The sequence below is a fragment of the Eulemur rufifrons genome, chromosome 30, assembly GCF_041146395.1.
Source record: "Eulemur rufifrons isolate Redbay chromosome 30, OSU_ERuf_1, whole genome shotgun sequence".
Taxonomy (NCBI): Eukaryota; Metazoa; Chordata; class Mammalia; order Primates; family Lemuridae; genus Eulemur; species Eulemur rufifrons.
Genome location: NC_091012.1, coordinates 106,468,635 through 106,494,593, shown reverse-complemented (window position 1 = coordinate 106,494,593; position 25,959 = coordinate 106,468,635). Strand labels below are relative to the sequence as shown.

At 38.2% G+C, this 25,959-nt stretch overlaps 1 protein-coding gene across 1 annotated transcript in view; it reads right to left on the bottom strand.

Annotated features, from left to right (window-relative positions):
* The window catches only part of EFHC2 (EF-hand domain containing 2), a 128,680-nt gene extending 102,965 nt beyond the window's left edge, over positions 1 to 25,715 (bottom strand). Inside the window, exons 1-2 of the mRNA XM_069464294.1 lie at positions 25,608 to 25,715; positions 20,243 to 20,431 (exon numbers count right to left, since the gene is read on the bottom strand). Of these exons, the coding sequence (XP_069320395.1) occupies positions 20,243 to 20,431; positions 25,608 to 25,715 (297 nt within the window). The remainder of the gene's footprint in view (positions 1 to 20,242; positions 20,432 to 25,607) is intronic.
* Positions 25,716 to 25,959: the final 244 nt, after the last annotated feature.

Below are 25,959 nucleotides of genomic sequence, written 5' to 3'. Positions count from 1 at the left end.
CTGCCGGGGAGATCCGAGCAGCTCTGAAAAAGATCCCACTGGAGAGAATTATCGTGGAAACTGATGCTCCCTACTTCCTCCCTCGCGGTATTTCCAAAAACTTTTGCCAGTATTCCCACCCAGGCCTGGCCCTGCATACAGTGCGAGAGATTGCCAGAATCAAAGATCAGCCACTCTGCAACACCTTGGCCGCCTTGCGTGAGAACACCACTCAACTCTACAGTATTTAAGCAGAGAAGGCACAGTCAGGAGTTTTCCAAAATTGGGAGACCAGCGGCCTGACAAAACATAGAGACTGGATTTGAACTCTGCCTGTGTCCCAGGTTATGGATGCGTTCAGAGAATCCACTGGAATGGAGTAAACCAGGACAGAATGTTTTCTTCAAAACCTCTTCATAAGACTTCCGCTTTTGGCTGGTAGGATTGGGTACAATGGGATGGGAAGAGAGCTAAGGGAAGCTGCCTTTGATGTTATTAAGGTTTTTCCTTCCAGCCAAAATGTGTAAGGAAGAGAGAGTTTTTGATAGAGTACAATGAGTTTGCCAGTCTAAATCTCTTGTTCTCTGTCACCAGTGTTTTTGAGGACTTGGTGAATAAAATCACCTTCCTACTTATCTTTAAAAAAAAAAGTTGAATTTTAAAAGTAGGGTGGGTGATTTGTGTATTATATTTGTATATTACAGCAATTCTATAATCCATATGGTTTGTTAATTATAAATTTAGTAATTGTTCAGTTTGCAATTTCTTTATTTCTAAAGATAAACCAAACTAACATTTCATCTAAAAGGAAATTAGATAAATAAAAATTAGTTAATAGTCATGACATGTCAAGGGGGCTGTGGAGGAACTTAGAGTGATAGGAGCCAAAATGAGTCTTAGAAGCCACTGAGGAGCTAAGTCTTGAATCAGAACTAAATTCCCAACACTTGTGTAATTCTAAAACTCTTTAGTTAACCAGTATATTATAATAATAGCAACTGTTCATTCAAATTGCTCTGATTCTTTTTTTTTTTTTTTACTAAATTCACCCTGACTGATGCTCTGATTCTTGACAAGGCCCAAATGTATACCACTTGGAATTACTGTTCTCCAGAAGGGCTTCAAAAGCATCAACAGGACAGAAACAGAGAGGAGCTTTAGCTCCCCATTTGGCAAACAGCAGCCCTACCTGAGAAATTAAAATGAACCCACATTTTAAGAAAAATATTTGAGTTATGAAATGTAATTTTATGAGCCAAAGCATACACCTAAATCCAAGAGTCCCATTATTGGATGAGGAATGCCACTTTAAAAATGGAAAACCTCTGCTGGGTGTGGTGATGCACCTGTAGTCTCAGTTACTCAGGAGGCTGAGGCAGGAGGATCCCTCAAGCCCAGAAGTCTGGGGCTACAGTGTGTTATGGTCGCTCCTGTGAGAGGCCACTTCCCCCCAGCATAGGCAACAGCAAAACCTTGCATCAAAAAAAAAGAAAAATGGAAATTTTTTTTACCCTTGAAAACTGAATCTATGAAAATAGGCCCAGAATACTCTAGACTTCTAGTTTCCTTCAAGTGCATTTATCTGGATCCAGAAAAATCAGCTGGCTCCTAACTATTTGGTTCTTAGCTCAAAAGTCACCTCCACAGAGAAGCCCTCCCTGACTACCAATCTAGAGTAGTCACCTCACCTAGGAGAAAAAAAAACTTGGCTCATTCTGTTTCAACTGTATCATAGCACTCAGCACTGTCTGAGATCCTGTTGTTAATTACTTGTATATTCATTGATTATTGATTATCTTCCCCCAATAAGCTGTAAGTTGCTTGTAAGCTGTAAGAAGCTTTCAGTCTTCTTCACCACTGAATCCTGATATTAGAATAGTGCCTGGAACAGAGCAGGCAGTAAGCAAAGATTTCTTGAATTAATATGTGAATGAATATCTGACTTTATTAACACCTGGCAGTTAAAGACAATATTTGTGGGAGAGGGTGATATTAGGAGAGGAATAGAGAAATGAACCATATTTCTAGCACCCCTCCTTAATTTAAAGGCTACCTACATTCTGCTGTTAAATGTTATCCATAATAAAAAGAAGTAAAGTCAAGCCTTACCAGAAACTTGACAGTTCATACTTCCTATAAACAACACTGAGTATACCATAGATTTCTCCTTTGTTGTGAGTCTTTTGAGAAGAAAGTGTAAGGAAGCTGTTTTCCTTTAGTAGAACAAAAGTTAATGCAATGTGAAAGGTATGATTTGATTATATTTTTGAAGACAGAAAACCTTCAAAAACTAAGCCAAGGTTTTGAATTAAGAAGATTTTTTTCTTAATTAATATACAGTTTAAATAGACATTGCTTGTGTGTCCTTCAACCCACAGGGGCCCTGAGCTTTTTATAAAGGATTGTAGGAAAGAGAGTCCCATGGACACACATTTTGGGGAAATACTGAGTTGTACGAAGTTCCACAGGTTTTTTTTAAATTTTGGGATCTCACATGTCCTTTGATATGCTAATATGCACCATATATACACAAGAAAGTATTCCTCAGTTATAATACTTATAGATTAATATGAAGTACAGTTCAACGAGCTGGAGTTCTCTAAGAACACCAGCTTGAGAAACACTACCTCAGTCACACTCTCCCGGTTGCAATGTCCTTATCACATTTTGTACATATTTCTCTCTACTCACCACATTCCAATATCTTTAATTTACCTTTCTCATTATGTAAGCTCCACGAGAGAGCAATATGTCATTTATCTGTGCCCAGCAAAGTGACAAACCAAGTGGGCACTTCAAAGATGGATGTGAAGAAATGACTACATTTATAAGTACACATTCAACAAGATAAACAGGACATACATGTTATAATAAAAGTAATTTTCCTTTCCAAAATAATTATCTCCTTTTTATATGGGAAAAATTTTTCTAACCTGCTCCTCCCTCTCTACGTCTTGTTATGGCAAATGTATATATTATACTCTGCAGTGTTTCTAACATGCAGGAGAAAGCCTCGCCATAATTCAACTTTATTTCTTTAGGAATGGGAGTGATCAATGTAGTTTTGATTGTAGTATATCAAGAGTGACCTAAATCAGAAATCACAATCTTCGTTTACTTATTCCATGAGTGAAATAAAGAACATTTTACCTATTCATGTTACTAGTAAAATCTTGCAATCCAAATGTGGGAAATTTGGGGCACTTTGTAGTTTTCTGTGTAAGTGACAGATATTCCGTTGAACCTCAGAGAATTATTATTGAGCATTTATTTGTTTGTATGGCACTTGGTGTGTCTACTTTTCCATTCTGGAGGCATCAGAGAGCGGTGAAGGCAGCCGGTGATCTAGAAATTCAATTTGCCATTAGTGGTCCCTGGGCCATTAGTCAGTATGGTCACAGGGCTTCTGAGGCCCATTAACAGGCTCCCTGAACCTTGGCAGTCCTTTTGGGGTATGTCAATATTTCGCTTCACTTAAGTTTTAGAAAGGCAGCAATGTCTACCTTTAAAAATCAAAAGGAACAAACTGCCCACTTTGTCTTGGGAGATGGGAGGGGTTTCATTTTTTCAATTGGTCTTTATTCATATCTAACTTCATAATTCATACCTGCTTATCGTAGAGTTTTTGAGGCTACTAAAGAGCACAAAGAGAGTATAAAATATCCCATAATCCTACCACTTAGAGACAATTACTTTAACATTTAGAGTAGCTCTAATTTTCTCTAATATTTCCATAGTTACTGGCCAATTCCAGCATTATACACCTTGAGTCAGTTTTGCAAATTAAGATTTACTACAGTGTTTATTTCATAATTAGTACAGCTGTACATTATACTTCCTCTGAATTTATAATTTAAATATTGTTTTCTGTATTTTTTGTTTGCTTTTCTGAGCAAACAAGCTAGGGGTTTGTTAATTCTATTGTTTTAAAGAATCAGCGGTTGGCTTACATTTGTTCAGATCTATTCTGTTACTGAATTATAAAATTGTGCTTTAAAATTTAATTTTTTTTCTTTTCTGGTCTCTAATGTCTTGAGATAAATGCTTAGTTTATTTTTAATTTGGGGGGCAAGAACAAAGCATTCAATACACAAATTTGTCTGTAATTATAACTCTGCTGTATATGTAGACTTTTATTTTGATAAAGTTTATTTTTCCCCCTGTAAAAAATTAATATATATGTATTACAAAAATATGAAAATAGGAAAAGAAATAAGTTTGGCATTTCTATTACCTAGAACCCATTGTTGATGTCTTTCCTAACCATAATTGTGATCATATGGCTATGTCAAATTGTAATATTCTTTTAAATAATTTGTATGTTTTTCTGACTGTAAAGCAATGCATATCCATACTTATTGAAGACTTATGTATTACAAAACCCCACCACCAACTAATAACACAATGTTAATGTTCTGATGTATTTTTACTTACAGTCTTCTTTAAAAACATAGTTAAAAACACAAAATATATATGTGTATTAAGCAGAGTTAAATAGAGAATATTTACAGGTCCTAAAGAAAGACAACATAAAGACAAACTTTTTTTTTAAAACTACCAAATTAAGAGAGATTTGTAACTCTATTCATGGTAATTTTTTTTATTCTTTTTTTTTATTTCTATTCATGGTAATTTTTGATTTTTAAAAAATGTCAGTTCAGGTATTTCCAAATATTAATATCGACTGAAACTCACCTAAATAAAGAAAGGTGACGTGTTTTTCTTTTTGCTATCCCTGTCTTACATTTGGGGCTTATTTTATGATTGTTAGTCTTTTATCTTTCAATAAATACTTAAAATGTTAACATTATGTTTTGAATTTTTTATTTCATAGTTACCTATTATATGTTTCTTTCCACTGCTCACCACTATTTCATGACTTCCCCATGGTGTAAGTATTTAATTTGCTTTATCTCTTAATTGGCTGGATAGACCCTCAAGCAACTTTCTTGGGAAAAGTATATAGATGGCATATTTATGATAAGTTATATAACTGAGATCTTCCTCCTGCTGCTTTCACTAATGAATAACACCTTGACTGAGTCTAGAATTTCTGGGTCACAAACATTTTCCCCTAAAAGTTACAGGTAGACATTCATTGCTTTACTGTTTTCTAGCATTTAATATTGCTGAGAATTCTGATGCCCACTTCTCCTTCTTTGGGGGTTAAACTACTTTTTCTATCAGGATATTTGGTAATTTATTTGCTTTCTCCTTGAAATTAATATAAAATTTGCCAGGGTATGTATAATTATTGGTTTCCTTTTTGGTTTTCTCTGGTACAAAGTAAATACTAGATCTGCAGATCTATGTCTTTTTATAGTCCAGAAAGTTGGTTTTGTTTTTATTATTATGGTATGCTTAATCAAGTTGGTTGCTTTTAATCTAGCTTTTAATTCTTTAGGAACAATTGTCTGCAAGTTAGAGCTCCATCCTCTGTCCAACCTTTCATTTTCTTGTTGCTCTTACATACTTTTCTGCTGCATTTTGGGAGATTTTCTCAAGTTTGCTTTTTCATCTCATTTTCCCCAGTTTGATTTTTTTTCTTTACTACATATAATGCATTTTTTAGTTGCTTCAGATTTCTTCTTCAGCAAGCTCACTTTGACTTTTGCCTACAGTCTCATTCAGCAATATTTTTAATTTTTCTCTTGTTCTATTTTCTCCTTCCAGCTCTCACTCAGTTTGCTTTCACTGCTTATTTTGTGTTATATACTTCCTTGCACTCAACAGAAAGCACAAAGCACATTGTTATCAAAAATACTTGTTTTCCTATAGAAAACATACTTTTAAAATAAATATCTTTCTTCCTCTGTCTCTTGAATGCTATGTTCTCCATTTATGTTGTGGAGTCTTTTCAGAAACCTTATGTTGGGTTTCTTCATTCTTAAACAAAAAGCAGTCTATCCAGGCAGGTGTTTTCCCCAAAATAGGGTGGATGGGTTCCCTTTCACTACCTCTTCACTATTTATCCTAATATTCTTAGATTCCTCCTCTCAGGGGGAGACTGGTTAATATTAATTCATATACAGCATGTTAAGAGCAGTAGGGACGGAGCTAGGGCCGTAGATAGTCCCCAGCAGGAAAAACTTTAAATTCTTACATATAAACATTTTATAAATTGACCTGACCTCCACTTTAGGAACAGAGTGGCCAGTCCTTTGTATGCCATTGCCTGTTGCGTCAGAGAAAAGCCCAAATGCAGGACCTGCTTTATGGGCCTCCTTGTTGACACTCTTAAGCCATCAATGGTTGTGAAAGTAAAGCAAGTGGAAGCCCCCACAGGTTGTCCTAACCCCCAATTCGATTCTTGTCACTTTCAGGAAGTGAAATTACAAGTTGGTTTTGGTATATTCCTTCAGTATGATCCCATCTGCACTATATCAAGGGGAAATTCTTCAAAGTTTATAGTATGAAGATAGAAGCCCTCCCTGGCCTCCAACACTAAATTAGTTTCTCCATATTTTAAAATTTTGCAGTCATTTCAATTGGGATTGTGGAGGTGGAGGTATATCTAAATACCAATGCTCAAGTTATAATCTCACTTGAAATTTTCATTTTTTTTCCTCTCACTTCATTTTTTGATAAATTTATGTTCCTATGGATACTGTGTTTAAATAGGCATATCTTATTTTAAGAAAACTCAAGTTATACAAACCTGAATCTCATTTAGCTTGTTGAGCATAAGAGACAGTCAATAAAGGTAAGTTACATAAATGAATGTCAAAAAAGACAAATTACAGAAGGATAATTTCCAAAGAATTTTTCATATTACAAAAATGTTATCATAAATCTATGTATAATTTATGTTCAAATTTTCACGACTAAATCTATGGTTTAAGATGAAATGTACCTGTATGGGCAGTATAAGTATTTGTGAAATTTAGTTTTACTTCTCTGCTTCTTAAGACATGATTTTATGATGCATAAAAGGGAAAGGGAAGTGGCTAGAATGCTAGAATGTTTTTCTTGTAGCTTTATCACTAATTAACTATATAACTGGTGCAAACCACTTAAATTCTTTTTTTCACTAGTTAACCTTTCATCAAAAATTAGAAAATTAATACTTGCTAACCATAGTGATAACCACAGCACTATTTAAAAGATTAAGGAAATTATGTATATGTAACAGAGCTTTGGAGAGAAAAATGAATGTATAAAAATACTGAATAATATATAAATCAGTGTAGGATGCAAAGCTGGAAGCTTGAAAATACTGTCAAAACCATATCTAAAATAGTCTTTTCACATCCTTATGGAGTCTATTGAGCAAGGCAATTGAAAAACACTTGATAATACTAAGAGGTTCAGACCCACTGTTTAAAATCAGACTTCCTGAAAAATGATACCAGGACTAGAAGAAAGGCAGATAAAAGGAGAGTCAGGGGGGAAAAAGAGAGAGAAAAAGGAAAAGAAGGAAAGAGAAAGGAAAAAAAATCCAGCAAATCAAACCTATGAAAAGTTTAAAACCAGCAGAGGAGAGCCAGGTGCAGTCATGTGCACCTATAATCCCAGCTACTCAGGAGGCTGAGGTGAGAGGATGTCTGGAGCTCAGGAGCCCAAGGCCAGCCTGGGCAACATAGCAAGACCTCATCTCTGTGTTTTTTGTTTGTTTGTTTTTTGGTTTTTTTTTTTTGAGACAGGCTGGACAGGCTGCAGTTATGTCATTATAGCTCACTGCAACCTCAAACTACTGGGCTCAAGTGATCCTCCTGCCTCAGCCTCCTGAGTAGCTGGGTCTACAGACCCGTGCCACCATGCCCAACTAGTTTTTCTTATTTTTTTGTAGAGACTGGTCTCACTGTGTTGCCCAGTCTGGTCTCGCTTTCCTGGACTCAAACAGGACTAGAAGAAGGGGGTCACCCTATCCAGCAGAAGTCACATTGTTAATCATGGAGTTTTATAAGCTGAATAAAGAAAACTGACATTTTTAATATGAAAAATACAAAAGGAAAACAGCACCTACCATATAACAGATTATACATATATGTGTGTGTGTGTGTGTGTGTGTGTGTGTATATATTTACTCTCCATTGAGCTAAGGATACCCTGGTCACATGGCTGAATTAATGAAGTCACATTTAGGGGAAAGTACATGACATAAACATTATTTCTGATGAGAATTTCAGCTGGACAATGAGCAGAACAGTTGTCAAGGAATAAAAAAAGCTTGTAGTCATCATCCAGTCTAGCTTCTTTGCAGTGAACAGGAGATACTGGTACAAAATGTTTGTGAAACCAATCAGAAAAGATGTCCCTGGTGATCCATGCCTTTTTGTTAATAATGAACTGGTAAGAAAGTCACTCCTTGAAAACAGCAAGGATACAAGCCTTTGCCTATCACAGCAAGTTTACTTTTTATGCATGCTTGCTGCATTAGCACATCCCAGCATAGTTATACTGTCCTTGCCATCCTTAATTCCTGTGGGGGCTGTCCACCAGATGTAGTCAGTGTCTTTCTGGGGCAATAACACCAAAACAGCGATGTTTCATCAGCATTATAGACTTTCTAGCATCAGATTTTCATCAGTAATGACCTTAGCAAACTCATCAATGAATTTCTTCATTGCTTCGTGATCAGCAGATGCTTAATCACCATAGATCTTTAAAATTTTAATGCCATGTTTTTTTTCTTAAATTTCTGCAACCTTGTTGTTGAATATTCACAGTTGCCTTTAATTTTCAGTTCATTGTGAGAGATCTTTGCTTGTTTCATGATAGGCATACCATTAAGTGGCATGTGTTCAGTGTGAGGCTGACAGATCTACTCTTTCAATACACAATCGAAATCTTCATTTTTAGCCTTATACAGTGTTTTTCTATTTTTCATTCACTTCTCTTCATCACTTTCATCATAGAACTTCAACAGCTTTTCCTTCTGTTTCTTTAGGTCATGTGTGGTGGTCATTCTAACACCATACTCTTCTGTAAGACATTTCACACTTACACCACTGTCCAGTTTCTCCAACAGCTTGACTTTCTGTGCTATAGATAAACATAAATTCTTCCACTTTTTCTGATCATTGTTATACATGGGGGTATCTGCAGGCCTTTTTGACATTTTCAACAATATCTTTATATCACAGAGCAGAGAATAAGCAAAAAAAAAAAAAACCCACAATAAGTAATGCACATAGGCCTTAGCCCCATGTGGGGCACTGTGGGGAAGCTGTTGTTAGTGTGTCTGGTCCACACATGTGCCATTTTATTACTCTTTGTGGCATGCTTGCATGGGAGAATCTGGGCACATGTGGAAAACATATATTGCTGGGGGTGGTTCTCCCTTGGGGGTGCTGAATAAACTGTGCATTGTGCACCTGTGTTTTGATTGCAACCGGTCACATGAGGTTAGGTGTGAAGTTTTCACCTCGTGGTATCATGTCAGCACTCAAAAAATGTGATGCTCAATGTGTGTGTGTGTGTGTGTGTGTGTGTGTATAATCAGAGTGAATAATATGAGAACAAGGCAAAAACACTCCATGCCATCATTTTGAGATATTATTATGTATTTTTTAAAGGCTGGCTTCCACCCAAAAGAGGCAGAAGAAAGATGCTTGGATATGATGCCCTTTATATTTTCCTCCAACCCAAAGAATTTATTCTATAATTATTCTATAATAAACTGGACTCCCCAGTACAGTGGCTTATTTTACTGTACCATTATTTACTTCCCACAAGTGCATCAATAGCCAAGGTCACAAAATGGATACTTTATACTGAAAGCCTCATTTACTAAAGGAAAATACTAGAAACCAAACCAGTTATGGAATACCTGCTAAGTTCAAAGCTCTGTGTGATAGATACGATACTCAATAAGACAATCTCTCCAGCTATGAAGATTGTACAGTTAAGTAAGGGGAATAATACTATATGAAAATAACTGCAAAACAGGGTATGGTACCTCCAAATAATTATAATGCATTGAATATAAAGCTAAAAGCCATTAGTAAAGACTCAATAACATTTTTTAAAATCCACTCAGTATATATTGCCAAGTGCCTGCCATGTGTCAGGCACTGTGCTAAGCTCGGGTAATTCAAAGCTAAATAAAATAGCCAACACTTATAAGCCAGTACTTATAATGGGTCAGGCATTGTGTTAAGTGTTTTTATAGTCTGTCTCATTTACTCCTCACAACACACCTATAAAGTAAGTAATACTGTGATCTTCTTTTTATAGAAGAAGTCAAGGTTTGGGAGGTCAAGTAATTTACCCAAGGTCTCAAGATAAGACAATGGGAAAGCTGGGATTAGAACTCAAGCTGCCTAGCCTCAGAGGCCACAAGCTTAACCACTATCCACCAAACTGCCACAAAATCCCACCTCACCCCTGCTCTGTGGGGGACACAGAGAAGAGTAATAGGGGTTTATGAAAATGCTCCACAAGGAGGGAGAAGTGCCAAACCACCTGACACCACTAAGAAGGCGGCATCACAGTGGAGGTAACATCTGAAATGCGTCTGCAGTGGGCTGAAAGATGGGGAAAGTGGACAAGTGGGGAAGGGCATTCTCTGCATAGGGAACAGCATGTGCAAAGTTATGGGACCATAGAAGTGCTTGGGATATGGGATACTGCAAAGTCGTTTTGTGTAGCTGAGGGCTGAGTGGGGAGAGGGAAGCAGAGTAAATGAGACTACAAAGGTGCAAGAGCCAAAAGATAGGCAGTTCCTAGGCCATGCAAAGGAGGTCAGAGTATTCTAAACATTTTAGAAAGTTAACTCTGTAGCAGAGTGGGCAATCGAGAAAGGGAATCCTATTAAAGGCAGGGATGCCATTGAAGAGGCTACTCTCTAGGTCAAAGATGATGAACTAAGATAGCAGCAGTGGCCTTGGAGAGGAGGAGACTGATGAGAAGGAGATTTCAGAGGGAGACAAGAGAGGACTTAGGTCAACTGATTGGCGTCAGAGGGGGTAATGGCGGTTCTCTTATTTGTTTAAACATAAACAAAAATATATAATTTGGTAAGTAAACATTTAGATGTAACTCAAATAATGAGTCAGTATGGCCCAGTCTTGGCAGGGTAGTGTATTCAAAGAAAAGGCCCAACAACTAATAGCAATTGAAAAGCCTGTCTCATCTTCACTTAGGCCTCTGAAGAAAATCAAAGGTTATCCAATTTATGCTCCACATCTACACTTCCCCTCGAAAAGGGTTTTCCTCTCTTTTTCTATTCTCACAAGTCTATTTTATCACCATTGGCTCTATGATCTTTCTCTCTCTCTCTCTCTCTCTCTCTTTCTCTCTCTCTTTCTCTCTCTCTCTTATCCTGCTCCCTTTCCTATATCCCCCAAAGTCTAAGAATCTGACTGAAAAATTAAGAAGAATCCTTAGAGGATGAAGCAAGGGGTAAAGTGGAGTGAACAAAGACAAATTTTTGTTCAGGAAGGGCATGGGGAAAAAGAGAAAGCTGGGAACACACATTAACAATACTATCCCCATTATGTATCAGTGAGAATCCAAGCTTCCATTATAAAGCTGACTGTAAAAGCCAACAAGACCAGAATTGAAAATACAGTTTTGGCCGGGTACAATGGCTCATGCCTGTAATCCCAGAACTTTGGGAGACCGAGGTGGGAGGATTGCTTGAGTCCAGGAATGCAAGACCAGACTGGGCAACACAGTGAGACCAGTCTCTACAAAAAAATAAGAAAAACTAGTTGGGCATGGTGGCACGGGTCTGTAGACCCAGCTACTCAGGAGGCTGAGGCAGGAGGATCACTTGAGCCCAGTAGCTTGAGGTTGCAGTGAGCTATAATGACATAACTGCAGCCTGTCCAGCCTGTCTCAAAAACAAACAAACAAACAAACAAACAAAACCACAGAGATGGGGTCTTGCTATGTTGCCCAGGCTGGCCTTGGGCTCCTGAGCTCCAGACATCCTCTCACCTCAGCCTCCTGAGTAGCTGGGATTATAGGTGCACATGACTGCACGTGGCTCTCCTCTGCTGGTTTTAAATTTTTCATAGGTTTGATTTGCTGGATTTTTCCCTTTTTCCTTTCTCTTTCCTTCTTTCCTTTTTCTCTCTCTTTTTTCCCCTCTGACTCTCCTTTTATCTCCCATTCTTCCTCACTCCCTTCTTTCTAATACAATTTCACCTACTATGTGAAAAAGGGCAATAAGCCAAAGATGATCTTGCAGACAAATAGTTAAAATACAAAGTAATAATGCTATTGTAAAATTAAATTTACAAATTTAAAGAAAGGTACTTTTAGTTGTATAATGATGAAAGTAACTTACTTCGACTCAGGGTTAGGGCAAAGGTTTCGCAGAGGGCTTGAAAAAAAGGTAGTTTTCATTTATTGTTGATACTCAAATATAAATGCAAAAATAAATGCCCGGAAATACTGGATGAAAGAATCAACAAGTGGAATCAGAGAGAAATAGAATAAAATACACTCAAAACAGACTTCCTATTTTAAGCCAAAAGTGGGGGAAAGAACAGGGTAGATTGCAAAGGAAGTAGAATTTCAATTAAACATAAAAAGACCTATATGAAGTTTCTATAACCTAGATGATCATGGTGTAAAATCTATGAGTATAAGTTCTGAATAATGGGGATGTAAAAACAACTGTAGTAATCTATTACTTACTGCTATTAATTCAGAATAATGAAAAAATAAATTAATAATTTAAAAAGGTAGTTATTTATTGTCTTTCTTCCTAAAAGATCATTGCTAAAATAAAAGAGACACCACAAAAACTTTTGTTTAGATAATATAAGGCTTTTTATTAACTACCCTAATACCCCCAACATAAATGGTGCATGGAGGAACAGTTGGGAAGAACAATGCATCTATAGCTTAATGGCTGCTTTTTAGAACTCACTGGTCTCAGTGATGGCATCTCCAAACTTATTCTTCTGGAATATGCTGGAATTTATGCCAAGAAAAATGTAAGAATCTTGCAGCACAAGTGATGGCTGGGATAGTCCCAGCTTATGTTTTACTTCCCCTAAGAACACTATTTCCTTACATGGGGCTAATCAGAATAAGACACAGGCCTAGTTAGTGATAAAAAGTTTAGGCCTGAGATGAGGGCCTTAAAATTTTGTCTAACAGCTAAATTGCAGGTTTTAGAAAAGAGGGGAGGAAGAACGCTCTCTTCTTTAATAAAAGACTCATTTATGAATCTCATTTTTTTATTCCAAAAATATTTATTCAAGATTTTGGAATTTTTTAATTAAATGCCTCTTGAATTTTAAAAGAAGATTAAAGAAGCCCACATTATATGATGAAATTGGAAACTTTATCACTTTAACATAAATTTTTAAATTTTGTGTTTTACTCTTAGTGATAAATGCAGAATACATAGTTGGATATTTGGGGCATGACGTGTTTGATTTCAGGCAAGCCTTTTTATTTCTTCTCTAATACTAAATAGCTGAAGATTTATGTAACTGTGATATAAAATATGGGATTAAAATGGCAATATATTTCAATAGCATTGTTTTATAATTATACATATTGGTGTCTCTTATGAAATAGTTATAGCAGGAGTCAGAGAATCTGAAAATTATATAAACTTATGGAAAGATTTCCATTTGAAATTTTGGGTATGGCTTAAAGGTATAATATCTGACATATTTTCTACTTATTTTTAAAAGTTTAATTGTATTTTATTTTTATATACTCTGATTATGTTTTATAAAATTCCTAATTGGCTTTAGGCAAAACTTCAAGAATCTGTATTCATAGATTATTGCTCTTTGTTAATCATGTGAAATTCCTAATGTACTTGATCGTTCCTTAATCCTCCCATAGGAAAATTAAAAATTTTGGGCCAGGCACGGTGGCTCACACCTGTAATCCTAGCACTCTGGGAGGCCAAGGCGGAAGGATCACTTGAGGTCAGGAGTTCGAGACCAGCCTGAGCAAGAGCAAGACCCCATCTCCACTAAAAATAGAAAAAATTAGCCAGGCGTGGTAGAGTGCACCTGTCGTCCTACCTACTTGGGAGACTGAAGCGGAAGGATCGCTTGAGCCCAGGAGTTGGAGGCTGCAGTGAGGTATGATGACACCACTGTACTCTAGCCAGGGCAACAGAGCAAGACTCTGTCTCAAAAAAAAAAAATTCTGGCTGCTACTGGGTGAGAAAAAGAAAAGCAGCCCCTGACATCCAGGAACTGGCCTGGCACTATCAGCTGGTCTTAGTGCTGCTACAAGCCAGCCTGGCATCCACAGCTAGGCCTCGGTGTACTCCTGTTGAACAAGAACAATTTCATAGATCACCAACATCAGACAAGGCCACTCTGTGACCGTGATGGATCAGAACAAAACCAAGACCACTCCATAATCACATCTGAACACAGATGGAAAATGAACATTGTCCAGCCACAAAACACCAAACATCCCCCTCTCCTGGCTCATAGGAGTGACAGCTCCTTCTTTCCCAAATACAGCTGTAACCTTGCTCTAGTCTGCTCCCTCTATAAATGAGATTTATTAAGATAATCATAAAAATAACCCCCCTTCCTGATAGCACCCAATCCAAAGCAAAGCCCCACTTCCTTAATCCCTCCCCAAAATTACCTAACACAAGCCCAAATCCTATAGTAAGTCTTTTCCAATACCTGCTTCCTTAGACATTCCATGGCTGCTCAGGGTGTATGTTTTCCCTTGCTGCAAATGAGTAAAAACAAACTTGTTCAATTAAAAAAAATCAATGACTCAAGAGACCAAATTATATTTTAAAAATTTAGTTTTATATTGTTTAAAACATAGGGTCAGGTCCGGTGCGGTGGCTCATGCCTGTAATCCTAGCACTCTGGGAGGCCAAGACGGGAGGATCACTTGAGGTCAGGAGTTCGACACAGGCCTGAGCAAGAGCAAGACCCCATCTCTACTAAAAATAGAAAGAAACTATCTGGACAACTAAAAGTATATAGAAAAAATTAGCCGGGCACGGTGGTGCATGCCTGTAGTCCCAGCTACTTGGAAGCTGAGGCAGAAGGATCGCTTGAGCCCAGGGGTTTGAGGTTGCTGTGAGCTGGGCTGACGCCACGGCACTCTAGCCAGGGCAAAAGAGCAAGACTCTGTCTCCAAAAAAAAAAAAAAAAAAAATAGAGCCACATAGTGCTACATTAATAATCAGCTCAATACAAACTCAATGTCATTTAATGCAAAGTTATTAAAATTCTAATTCTGTGGTCAGTAGTTTTGATTATAATTACTATGTTTACAATAGATGGGGAAAATGAAGTAATATTTTTAAATGTATGCATACCCCATAAGATCAACCTTTATCCTGCCACTTACTATAATAGAGTCATTTGTAAAATAGCAAACAAATTAGGCTGAGTAGGAGCCACTGACAAATGAAAAGAAATGAGAGCATAATTATAGAATCTATGTAAATGCTGTTTAACAGCCAGATAAAAGTCATATAAAAACATTCAGTCATTTGTGTTTTTCTAACTATCCTGACTTTTTATAAAAGGAGCTAACGATAGATCTTATATGATAGCAACCGCAACATAGCATAAACTGCTAAATGCCAAATTTCAATTAGTAATGAAGCAGCGAGTGCCTGGTGTAATTGGAAAGAGCCTCAGGGCCGGAAATGCAGGGTCCTGGCTCAGTTCTAGGATGAACAAGCTGAATTTGGCCTTAGTCAAGTCTTACACGTAGACTGCTAGAGGTAAAAGGGACTTAGAGATCAGCTAGCCAAGCCCTGCCTTATAATCAAGGAAACTGAGACTCAGAGATATAAACTGACTAAGCCACAGTCACACAGTTAGGTAATGGCAGGACCAGGACCAGAACCAGTGTCTCTAACACCTATTCTCAAACGCTAGCCCCCACTCCACTTCTTGCAAATGATTCCTCCTTTATACAGTGAGGGCAGCCATTGATGTTTGCTTCTTCCTCATGGAGATACTGGTATAATAACTGGAAATCATTGGTGTGAGTGGTGCATTTTGTGGCTTGAACAATGTTCGTGTTCTGTCTGTGTTCAGATGGATTGATAAGGAAAACCCCCATCCATTACTTGGGGCATGAGCCACCTAAGACCCCCACCCCTCATGGAAGACCCACATCAGCATAATACTAACCTAACACCTGGCCCATCAACTAACCTATTACCTGGCGCATCAGCATAACACTAAACCTATTACCTGGTGCATCAACATAATACTAACCTATTACCTGACACATCAACTGAACTATTACCTGACGGGCATTAGCCACCAGAGAGCCCACCCCTCAGACCACTCCAACTTAGTAAAAGTGGGAAGAACTGGGTAGACGGGGCTCAGAATTTGGTGGCAAGACCCCTCTGAGCCCACCGGCAAATAAACTTTGATTCTCTAACTCCCCGTGTGCCGCTGGGTTTGTCCTCGGGACCACCCGCTGTAACACTTGCTGTAACAGATTATGATTAAGGAGTGGTCTTGTTTTTATCTTAGTCCATCGTGGCCTGGTTTTATTTAAATGAATTCAATGAAATAACTAGTCTTTGGGAAGTGAATGCAGCATCAGGCAAAATTCTTCGGGCTATTTGTATAAATCCCCCCAGTGCCAGGGGTTCTAAGCAAGTAGGACTGTATTTTTCAATGGAAACATTACTGGGATTTGAGGTAGAACAATTCTTCCCAGTATGGGTTTGCCTTCCCCACATCGCAGGATGTGGGATACATACTTGGCTCCTAGGTACTAAATGGCGGCAGCACATCCTGGTCAGGGCTGGCCCTAGGGTGAGGAAATTTAAAACATCAAAATTAATGCAAAAAAAATCCAGGATGAACAAAATGTCAAAAGGCCAAATTTTTAATAAAGGTGGGATCAGTATTACTGATTTTTCCTTTTGCCTCAGGCTCCAGTATGGCTCTCATAGCACAATTACTAATCCTGTCTTTATTTAAAATGTTGGCATTTTGTTCATCATGGATTTCTGGCATTAATTTTGATTTCTTAAGATATTACACTAAAATATTATCTAGCTTGATTACTGAGTTCTGGGGCACCCCTTAAATGTTGCATCCAAGGCAATCACCTCACTTGTCTTACCCTAGTCCAGCTCTGCTCCTAGACATTGTGACAACCCAATACACCTCTGCACATTTCCAAATGCCTCCCTGGGCTGAGAACATCTGAAGTAGGGGTTGATTTTTCTCATATAACTACAAGACAAAGAGAAAGAGCCTGGGCCTTAAACAATAGCTCCGTGATGCCAATGAGGACCTAAGTTTCCTTCATCTCACTGCACCCACAAGATGGCTGCTGTGCCCTAGAAATTATGTCCTAGCTCCAGACAGGAAAACAAAGGAAGGGCAAAGGGCAGGAAATTGTACCAGCTGAGCTTGACTGTTTTCATTAGAAAAACAATAACTATCCTAGGAGCCCCACCCAATAAACATTAGGGTATTTATTATATCATTGGCCAGAAGTGAGTCACACGGACAGCCCTAGCTGCAAGAAGCCTGGGGACGTGAACACTTTTAAGTAGGTACATTTCCAGCCTGAATAAAACTGATGTTCTGTCTGTAAGAATAAATGGGAGACTAAATAAATGATAAATAGCTAGAAGTGTCCACCACAGGGGCCATGCAGGATAACAAATGCTAGCTATTTTGGTGATTGCAAATAGCACTTTCTCTGCTTATAATGTGATAGTCTGCATGAGCAGGGCATTTTGATGGTCACTTTTAGAATTATGGATAAAAACTGGAATGCTGTCTTAGGTTGGGTTCCATAGAAGCAGAGCCTAAAACAGGGATTTAGGTGCATGTGATTTATTAAGGGCGCATTCTTGGAAAAAATCTCTAAGAGAGTAAGGGAAACAGCAAAGGTAAGGGAAATGAGCCAGAATGCATTCTCAGGTCAAGTTTAGCCTTGGCCTGATGCACTGGAAGCTACGGAGCCTAAATCACAGTAAAGAACTGTCCCACCTTGAAGCAAGGAAGCCTTTTACCCTTGATAAATCAGTCAGTCATTGGCTGCCCTCCCTTGGGAAAAAGATGCCAGTATAACCTCCCAGGTGTCTCTGGGACATGCAACTCCCATCAGCCAAGAGCAAGTCTCCATAGAGGGTTACAGGAAGCTGTCAAAGCATTTGTCACTGCCCCCTAATATGAATCTGGGTGGGCACCAAGAGCATCTACTACAAATATTAATTTTAGTACACTTTCCAAAGAATTGACTTTATTTTTACTTTGTATTGTTTGAGACTGTAACCCTAGATATAGTGCAAAGATTAAAAGCTATTGGAAAAACTGGCAACAAATTAAAAATGTCTCATTTTTAAGAAAAATGAGTAACAGGTGTTGACTTGTTTTGTTGAACCACTAATGTAGAAAGCACTTTATAATTTGCTCTGGGTATTAACCAGGATCTAGTGCTAGTCTATAGTTCACAATCTCATCAGAGCACATAAATATTTCATAGTCTTAGTGTCTCATTTAAAGCTCAATAAATATTTAATTGAAGTTAACCAACAAAATAACTGAAAGAATTATGTTGCATCTAGTTAACCTAATATGAGTAAGCTCTTCATTTTCTCAAGCAGTCAGAAGCTAAAATTATTCCAACTTCATAAATATTCTACATAATTTTATAAGTAATTAAAGGACCACAAAATAGGCTTGAAAGGCACATGTTAAACATTGAGAAAAACATGAAATAAAACGGATTTTCAACTTTAAATACAAGAGAATAGTTTAATACATTGTGGCCTACATTATTTATTCAGTAGTGGATTAGTTTAAAATATTGTCAATACCTTCTTTTTGACATGAGGTAAAAATAGAATTTTTTCTTTGGCCCTTGCAAATTAAACATTCTATAAGATTGAGAGTAACAGAAAACCATACATAATCCCCCCAAGTCAGTCAGCCTAGAAATTGTTTTGAAGCTCTGGGTCCAGCACTGAGCCAGGTACTTAAACTAATAAAAAGAAAGAAAGAAAGAAAGAAAGAAAGAAAAATATTGGCCCATGTTCAAAGGAGAGATTGTTTCCCAGGAAAGAAACCTCCCTGTGGTCTGTTAGATCTCTATAAGTGTCAGAACTGAGCTTCAAAAAAATGTGTACTCTAATTGATCTACCCTATCACAGATGACATGGGGATGTGTCACTTCTACCAAATTTGAGGACATTTTAATTGGAATCAAAGTATTGCCAACCAATCTATGTTAAAAGCTGCTAAAAGCCACCAGGTCAACTTAGCATACTACAGTCCTAAATTATTTTTTAATTACAAGATCTAAAATAATCTAATAATAGGGGTTTTTTTTGGAGAACAGAACAAGGAGCTGTGATACAGGATTATCTGATAAACACAACATATCCATAAGCTGGTCCCCTTGTTCTTCTTTTTCCTTTGATCTTAGTCCCTTTTTAAGATACTCAAGTGCATTCCCTTTTCCAACTGTCAATATGTCAGTATACGAGTGTATATGTGTGCGTGTTATGTGTACAGACACATACATTAGAAAGTTCTGACTCTTGTCCAATAATGGTACCTCTTCCCTTCACTTCTATAATTCTTGCCATGTCACCCTTTTGTTCTTAGAGACAGAGAACCATAATTAGCATGGAGAAAAGAAGAGAAGGCATTTTTCTGTTCCTATTTAATGCCACATTCAGAATCAAACAAAATTATTTAGTTAATGGCAACTCATGAAACAAAAGTGAGTCTGACCAGACTCTTGTTAGTGTCTATAGAAGGACAGATTATCCTGTCTAGGAAGGAGATGACAGAAAGATTGATAAGCATTGACCAAGAGAGATGAATATTTAGCATCCTGCAACCAATGCACCTGGTCACAAACAACAGAGCAAGGATAATTTTTCTCTGTTTAGGGTACTTTTGTTCTTGAATTCATCTTTTAGAAGAATTAGCCTTAGTCAAGATACAAAATTTCACTTATGAGGAATAAATTCAAGAGATCTATTATACAACATGGTAACTATAATAATAGCAATGTATTGTATACTTGAAAATTGCTAAGACAGTAGATTTTAACTGTTCCCACCACAAAAAAATAAGTATGTGAGGTAACAAATATGTTAATTAGCTCAATTTAGCCATTCCACAGTGTATACATATTTCAAACCATAATGTTGCACACCATAAATGTATATAATTTTGTGAATTAAAAAATAAAGACAAGGGAGAAATACTAAAAATAAAGGCAATAATAAGTAGAAAAGCCAGAGAAAAAAGAACTAGCATTAACGTTTACCTTGGAAACTCTTATTTTCTCAAATCTATTAAGTATCTGTAAAATTTTAAGATTGTATTTCTCCCAATGTCATGTGACTTACCTGTTTATCAAAAGCTACCCACGACGGTGCATCAGTTCCATCTCCTGTAGGAAACGTGCTACATTTAGGCTTCACCTTTTGCCCAGGAAGTGGTTCTCCACCAATTCCAGGTTTAGCATCACTCACAAGCATCCTAACATTATTGCAAAAGCCCCAATGTTGGGATTTGTGGAACTTCTCCTTTCCCACCTGTGAACACATGAAACAACATAAAATAGCCAGTTACTCGTCATGACTTTTCTAATCTGTTTTAAAATGTAAACACATTTTCCCATCATTTATTTTTCCCATTACAAAATGCATATAGAGTGGCAAATAATTATGAACAATCTTTACCCATAAAGTTGCGTCACATTTTAAATGCAATTCATTTTAACAAATTCAAAACTTTGGGAAGCAGTAAGAATAAACCTAATGTTCCATGCTATTTAGAACACTTAAAAATAACTATTACTGCAAATGAACATTTAGAACATTAACTTGCTAATTGGTCTTTCATACTTATTTGCCAAGAATGTAAACAAAAAGAAAGAAGGAAGGAAGGAAGGAAGGACAGAAAAAAAGAAACAAACTACACTACTTCAGGGTAACTATTTTCCACAGAAGTCTAAACATTATTTTCACCAAAACAGAGAACAAAATCTTTTCCTCATTAAAATAAATGTAACAGGAAATTCCTCAGAGCTGCCATTATCCTCCTAATTAGAAAACCTTGCCTCCCTCCCACCTTTTCTGGTGGTCTAGAGAGAGAAGGAAAAGCACAGATGTGACTACCAAGGGTCGATGTGAACCAACATCAACTCTCATGCACTGCTGGTGGGAAAGTAAACTAGGACAACCACTCTGAGGAGAGAGTTGGCAATACCAGCAAAGTGAAAGGTATATATGTCCGATGGCTTAGCAAGTCCACTCCTATGCAACTCTTTTGTTCTGGGCACAAGGTGCTATGTATCAGATTATTTGTCACAGCCATGTTTGCAAAACTTAAAAGTAGGAAACCATTGAAATGTCCACCAATAGCAGAAAAGATACATCAATTGTGCTCTCTTCATAATACAGAGGTCTAAGACTTCATGTATCAATATAGAAAAATCTCAAAAAAATCAAGCAAAAAATATAGGTAGCTGAAGCGCACATAAAATTTGATAATTCCACATAGATAAAGATTGAAAATATTCAAAAATATGGTATTTTTTATGGATAATACATGCATGGAAATGATAAGCAGCAAATTCAAGATCATATATCTATGATGATATCATATCAATGAACAGCCATGTGCCCCATAGCCCTGCATTAAAAATAAATACTTCAAATATAACTGAAGCCCCCTCTCAGAGTTCATGGCCCTTTCTCTCTCTCCAGAGGTAACCATTATCCTGAATTTACTGCTTTAACTTTGACACTTTGCCAGGACTGTATACAGCCACGGCAATAGCCTCTTGCAAAGAATGATGCATTGGCAGGGAAATCTTACAGGAGGGCCGAAAAGACCTCATTTCCTATTGTGGTGAAGGCAGCCTAGAAGAATGGGGAGCCAGGGCCATGACAGCTGCCCCGGGCAGATAACAGCCCAGCAGCTCTAACGCTGGGGGAGGAAAGCTAGAAGCAATGGTTAGGACGGTGAGCTGTAGCCTGGCTCTGCCCCTTAGAGAATCAATTGTTACCACCTCCACCATCTCCCTACTCCTCCTCACACACACTCATGCACACACACTCGTTCATACAATCAGGTTACCCCAAGTCAGGCCCAGACCACCAGTGAACAAAGCGAAAGTTAGGCTTAATAAAACGAATGGTGGAATAATATAGAATTTTATAACATTGTCCTTTCTTCCACAGCAAATAACTTCAGGTAGTCACAAACACACCTCAAAGCAACAAATGTCTCTTAATCATTTACTATAGTCCTAGCTTTGTGCCAAATATACTAGTTACAATAAGCATAAGAATCAGCTTCTGCACTACAGAAGAAACCCACAATCTTGCTGAGAAGCAAGATTAAGATATAGAAAACCACTAGAAAACTAGAAACAGTATAGCTACTATTTTGACTGCTTACTAGGAGCTGGACCCTTTACTAAGGGTTTTATATATTTTTTTTCATTTCACTGTCACAAAACTATTTGATCTGTGTTACTACTGCCATTTTCCAATAAGGAAACCAGGGCAGACAGACGGAGACCAGCATATCTGAGGTTACACGGTAACTAGTAGAGGCTGCATCTGAACCAAATTCACGTGACCCTAAGCTCTGGTAAATTTTCTGACCAGAGCTGTAAAGTGACACATTGCAATAGCAGTGTGGAGATTCTGTGGATAATTGGATAGTGTCTTAGGCCTGCAGGAATAGGATGAATTAGACAAGAGAGAAGCAAGGGTGTTCTGAGCAGGGTTATGAGCAATGTGTGCAGCTGAGCTGACAGTGCCAAGTGTGAGGAGCAATAGAGGGGTGAGTCTAGTAAACAGGACAAGTTCAAATTTGGAAGGAGGATGAGATAGAGTAGAATATGTAAGGAGGTCTATATCATGGAAAGTCTCACATTTAAATAACTTAAAAGTCTCCTTCATCAGGCTGCCCAAATATTTATTAAGGCCTAATACCAGCCAAGCCCTATTCTAGGAAGTATGGCATAAAGATTAAGTCATAGCCAGCTTCCCTTCCCCTGAGGAGCTTTCTTCAATATTTACAAGTCTCCTCCATGGATCCAAGTTTCCATCATCACATCCAAAAGCCTTTGCTATTCTTGAAGGCTTCACTCAGTTACCTGACCCCCAGAACTCCACAATTTGTCCATACATACCCTCCTCTTTGGTCAGACCACATCTCACAGTTTATAAGGTACCCTGATGCTCATTCAGAGTCATGTCCCTGGTTGGGCTATACCTCTACACAAAACCCCTTCCCCCCAAGGATCAGCTCACATCCCACTACATAGTCATCCATCCCACAAACATCTGGCGAGCATCTATTGGGTGCTAAGTTGTGGTAGACTCTGGGGACATGGCCTAGGGTGAGCCACAACTCCCAATCTTGGAAGAGAAGCCAATCACTATGGCCATGAATTTGGCAATAGTTTCTTAGATATGACATCAAAAGCAAAAGCAACAAAAAGAAAAATAATAAATTGGACTCCATTAAAAATTAAAAATTTTTGTGCATTGAAGGACACTGTCAAGAGAGTGAAAAGACAACCCAGGCCGGGCACGGTGGCTCACACCTGTAATCCTAACATTCTGGGAGGCTGAGGCGGGAGGATCGCTCAAGGTCAGGAGTTCGAAACCATGCTGAGCAAGAGCGAGACCCCTGTCTCTACTAAAAAGAGAAAGAAATTACATGGACAGCTAAAAATATATATATAGAAAAATTAGCCAGGCATGGTGGCGCATGCCTGTTCCCAGCTACGCTGGAGGCTGAGGTAGAAGGATTGCTTGAGCCCAGGAGTTTGAGGTTGCTGTGAGCTTGACACCAGGGCACTCACTCTAGCCCAGGCAACAGAGCAAGACTCTGTCTCAAAAAAAAAAAAAAAAGACAACCCAAAGAATGGAAGAAAGTATTTGGAAATCATATATCATAAGAGTCTATTATATAGAATATATAAAGAAGTCTTACAACTCGGCAAAAACACAAACAATCCAATTTAAAAATGGGCAAAGGGTCTGGGCATAGTGGCTCATGCCTGTAATCTCAGCATTTTGGGAAGCCAAGGTAGGAGGATCACTTGAGGCTGGGAGTTGGAGACCAGCCTGGACAACATAGCAGGACCCAGTCTCTACAAAAAATAAAAACTTAGCCAGGCAAAGTGGTGCATGCCTGTAGTCCAAGCTATTCAGGGGGCTGAGGCAGGAGGATTTCTTGAGCCCAGGGGTTCAAGGCTCCAGTGAGCTGTGATCACACCACTGCACTCCAGCCTGGGTGACCGAGCAAGACCCTGTCTTTTAAACATTTCTCCAAAGAATATATACAGATGGCTAACAAGCACATGAAAAAATGCTCAATGCCATTGGTCATTAGGGAAATGCAAATCAAAACTACAATGAGATATCGCTTCATACTCACTAGAGTGGCTATAATAAAAAAAATTAAAAATAACAAATGTTGGCGAGGATAGGGAGACACTGGAATATCTCATACATTGCTGGTGGGAATGAAAAATAGTACAGCTGCTATGAAAAACAGTTTGGCAGTTCCTCATTAAGTTAAACTAGAATTACCATATGATCCAGCAATTCCACTTCTGGGTATATACTTAGAAGAATTGAAAACATATGCCCGCAGAAAGAAAATTGTACACAAATGTTCATAGCAGCATTATTCACAATAGCCAAAAGGTGGAAACAACTCAAATGTCCACCAGCTGATGAATGGATAAACAAAATGTGGTATATTAGTACAATGGAATATTATTCTGCCAACAAAGGGAACAGGGTACTGATATATGCTATAATGTGGATGAATCTTGAAAACATTATGCTAAGTGAAAGAAGCCAGACACAAAAGGGCGCATATTATATGATTCCATTTATATAAAAATAGGCAAATCCACAGAGACAGAAAGCAGATTGGTGGTTGTCAGGGACTGGGGAGGAGGGAATGGGGACTGACTGTTTACTGTGTAATAGATTTCCTTTGGAGTGATGAAAATTTTCTAGAAATAGATAGTAGGGACAGCTGCACAGCATTGTGAATGTACTAAATGCTACTGAACTGTACACTTTAAATGGTTAAAATGGTAAATTTTATGCTATATGTATTTTACCACAATAAAAGAAAAACAAAAACCCAGCCAGTGTGGGAGTCATACACCACAAATGAGCTATGTGACAACCAAGCCCAGGGATGGGCAGAATCACAAGGCCCTCCCTGACCACTGGCCCCTTCTTTGTATACATATATAAAGTGTACACGCATTCATGTTCATTTTGTCTCCCCAACTTGATGACACATTTTTAAAACCCTGCGACTATGGTATATATTTCTTCCTTTGTCCACGTCCCCTCACCATCTAACACAGTAGTCCCCAACCTTTTTGGCACCAAGGACAAGTTTCATGGGAGACAATTCTTCCACAGACTGGGGGGCAGTGGGGGGATGGTTTCTGGATGATTCAAGCACATTATGTTTATTATGCACTTTATTTCTATTATTATTACATTGTAATACATAATGAAATAATTATACAACTCGCCATAATGCAGAATCAGTGGGAGCCCTGAGCTTGTTTTCCTGCAACTAGATGGTCCCGTGTGGGGGTGATGGGAGACAGTGACTGATCTGACAGGAGGCGGAGCTAAGGCAGTGATGGGAGCGATGGGGAGCAACTGTAAATTCAGATGAAGCTTTGCTCGCTCACCTGCTGCTCACCTCCTGCTGTGTGGCCTGGTTCCTAACAGCCACAGACCCATACCAGTCGCAGCCCCGGGGGTCGAGGACCTCAGATCTAACATATTGTTCCAGATACAGGAAGCCCATAAAACTTGAGTGATACATTCACTGGTTGCCAAATTGAAACTTGTGGTCTGGGTCAGGTAGGCAACAAGGAGCCGTTAAAGTGTCCCAAGGGACACAGGAGCAAGATAAGGCAGCACATGTGAAGACAGATTCACTAAGACTGGGCAGGGTGGATTAGAAGGGGAGGGTCTGAACGCAAAAGACTTGTAAAGAGGCCACTGCCACATCTTAATGTGAGGATCTTAAGGAAGCTAATTAAACCACA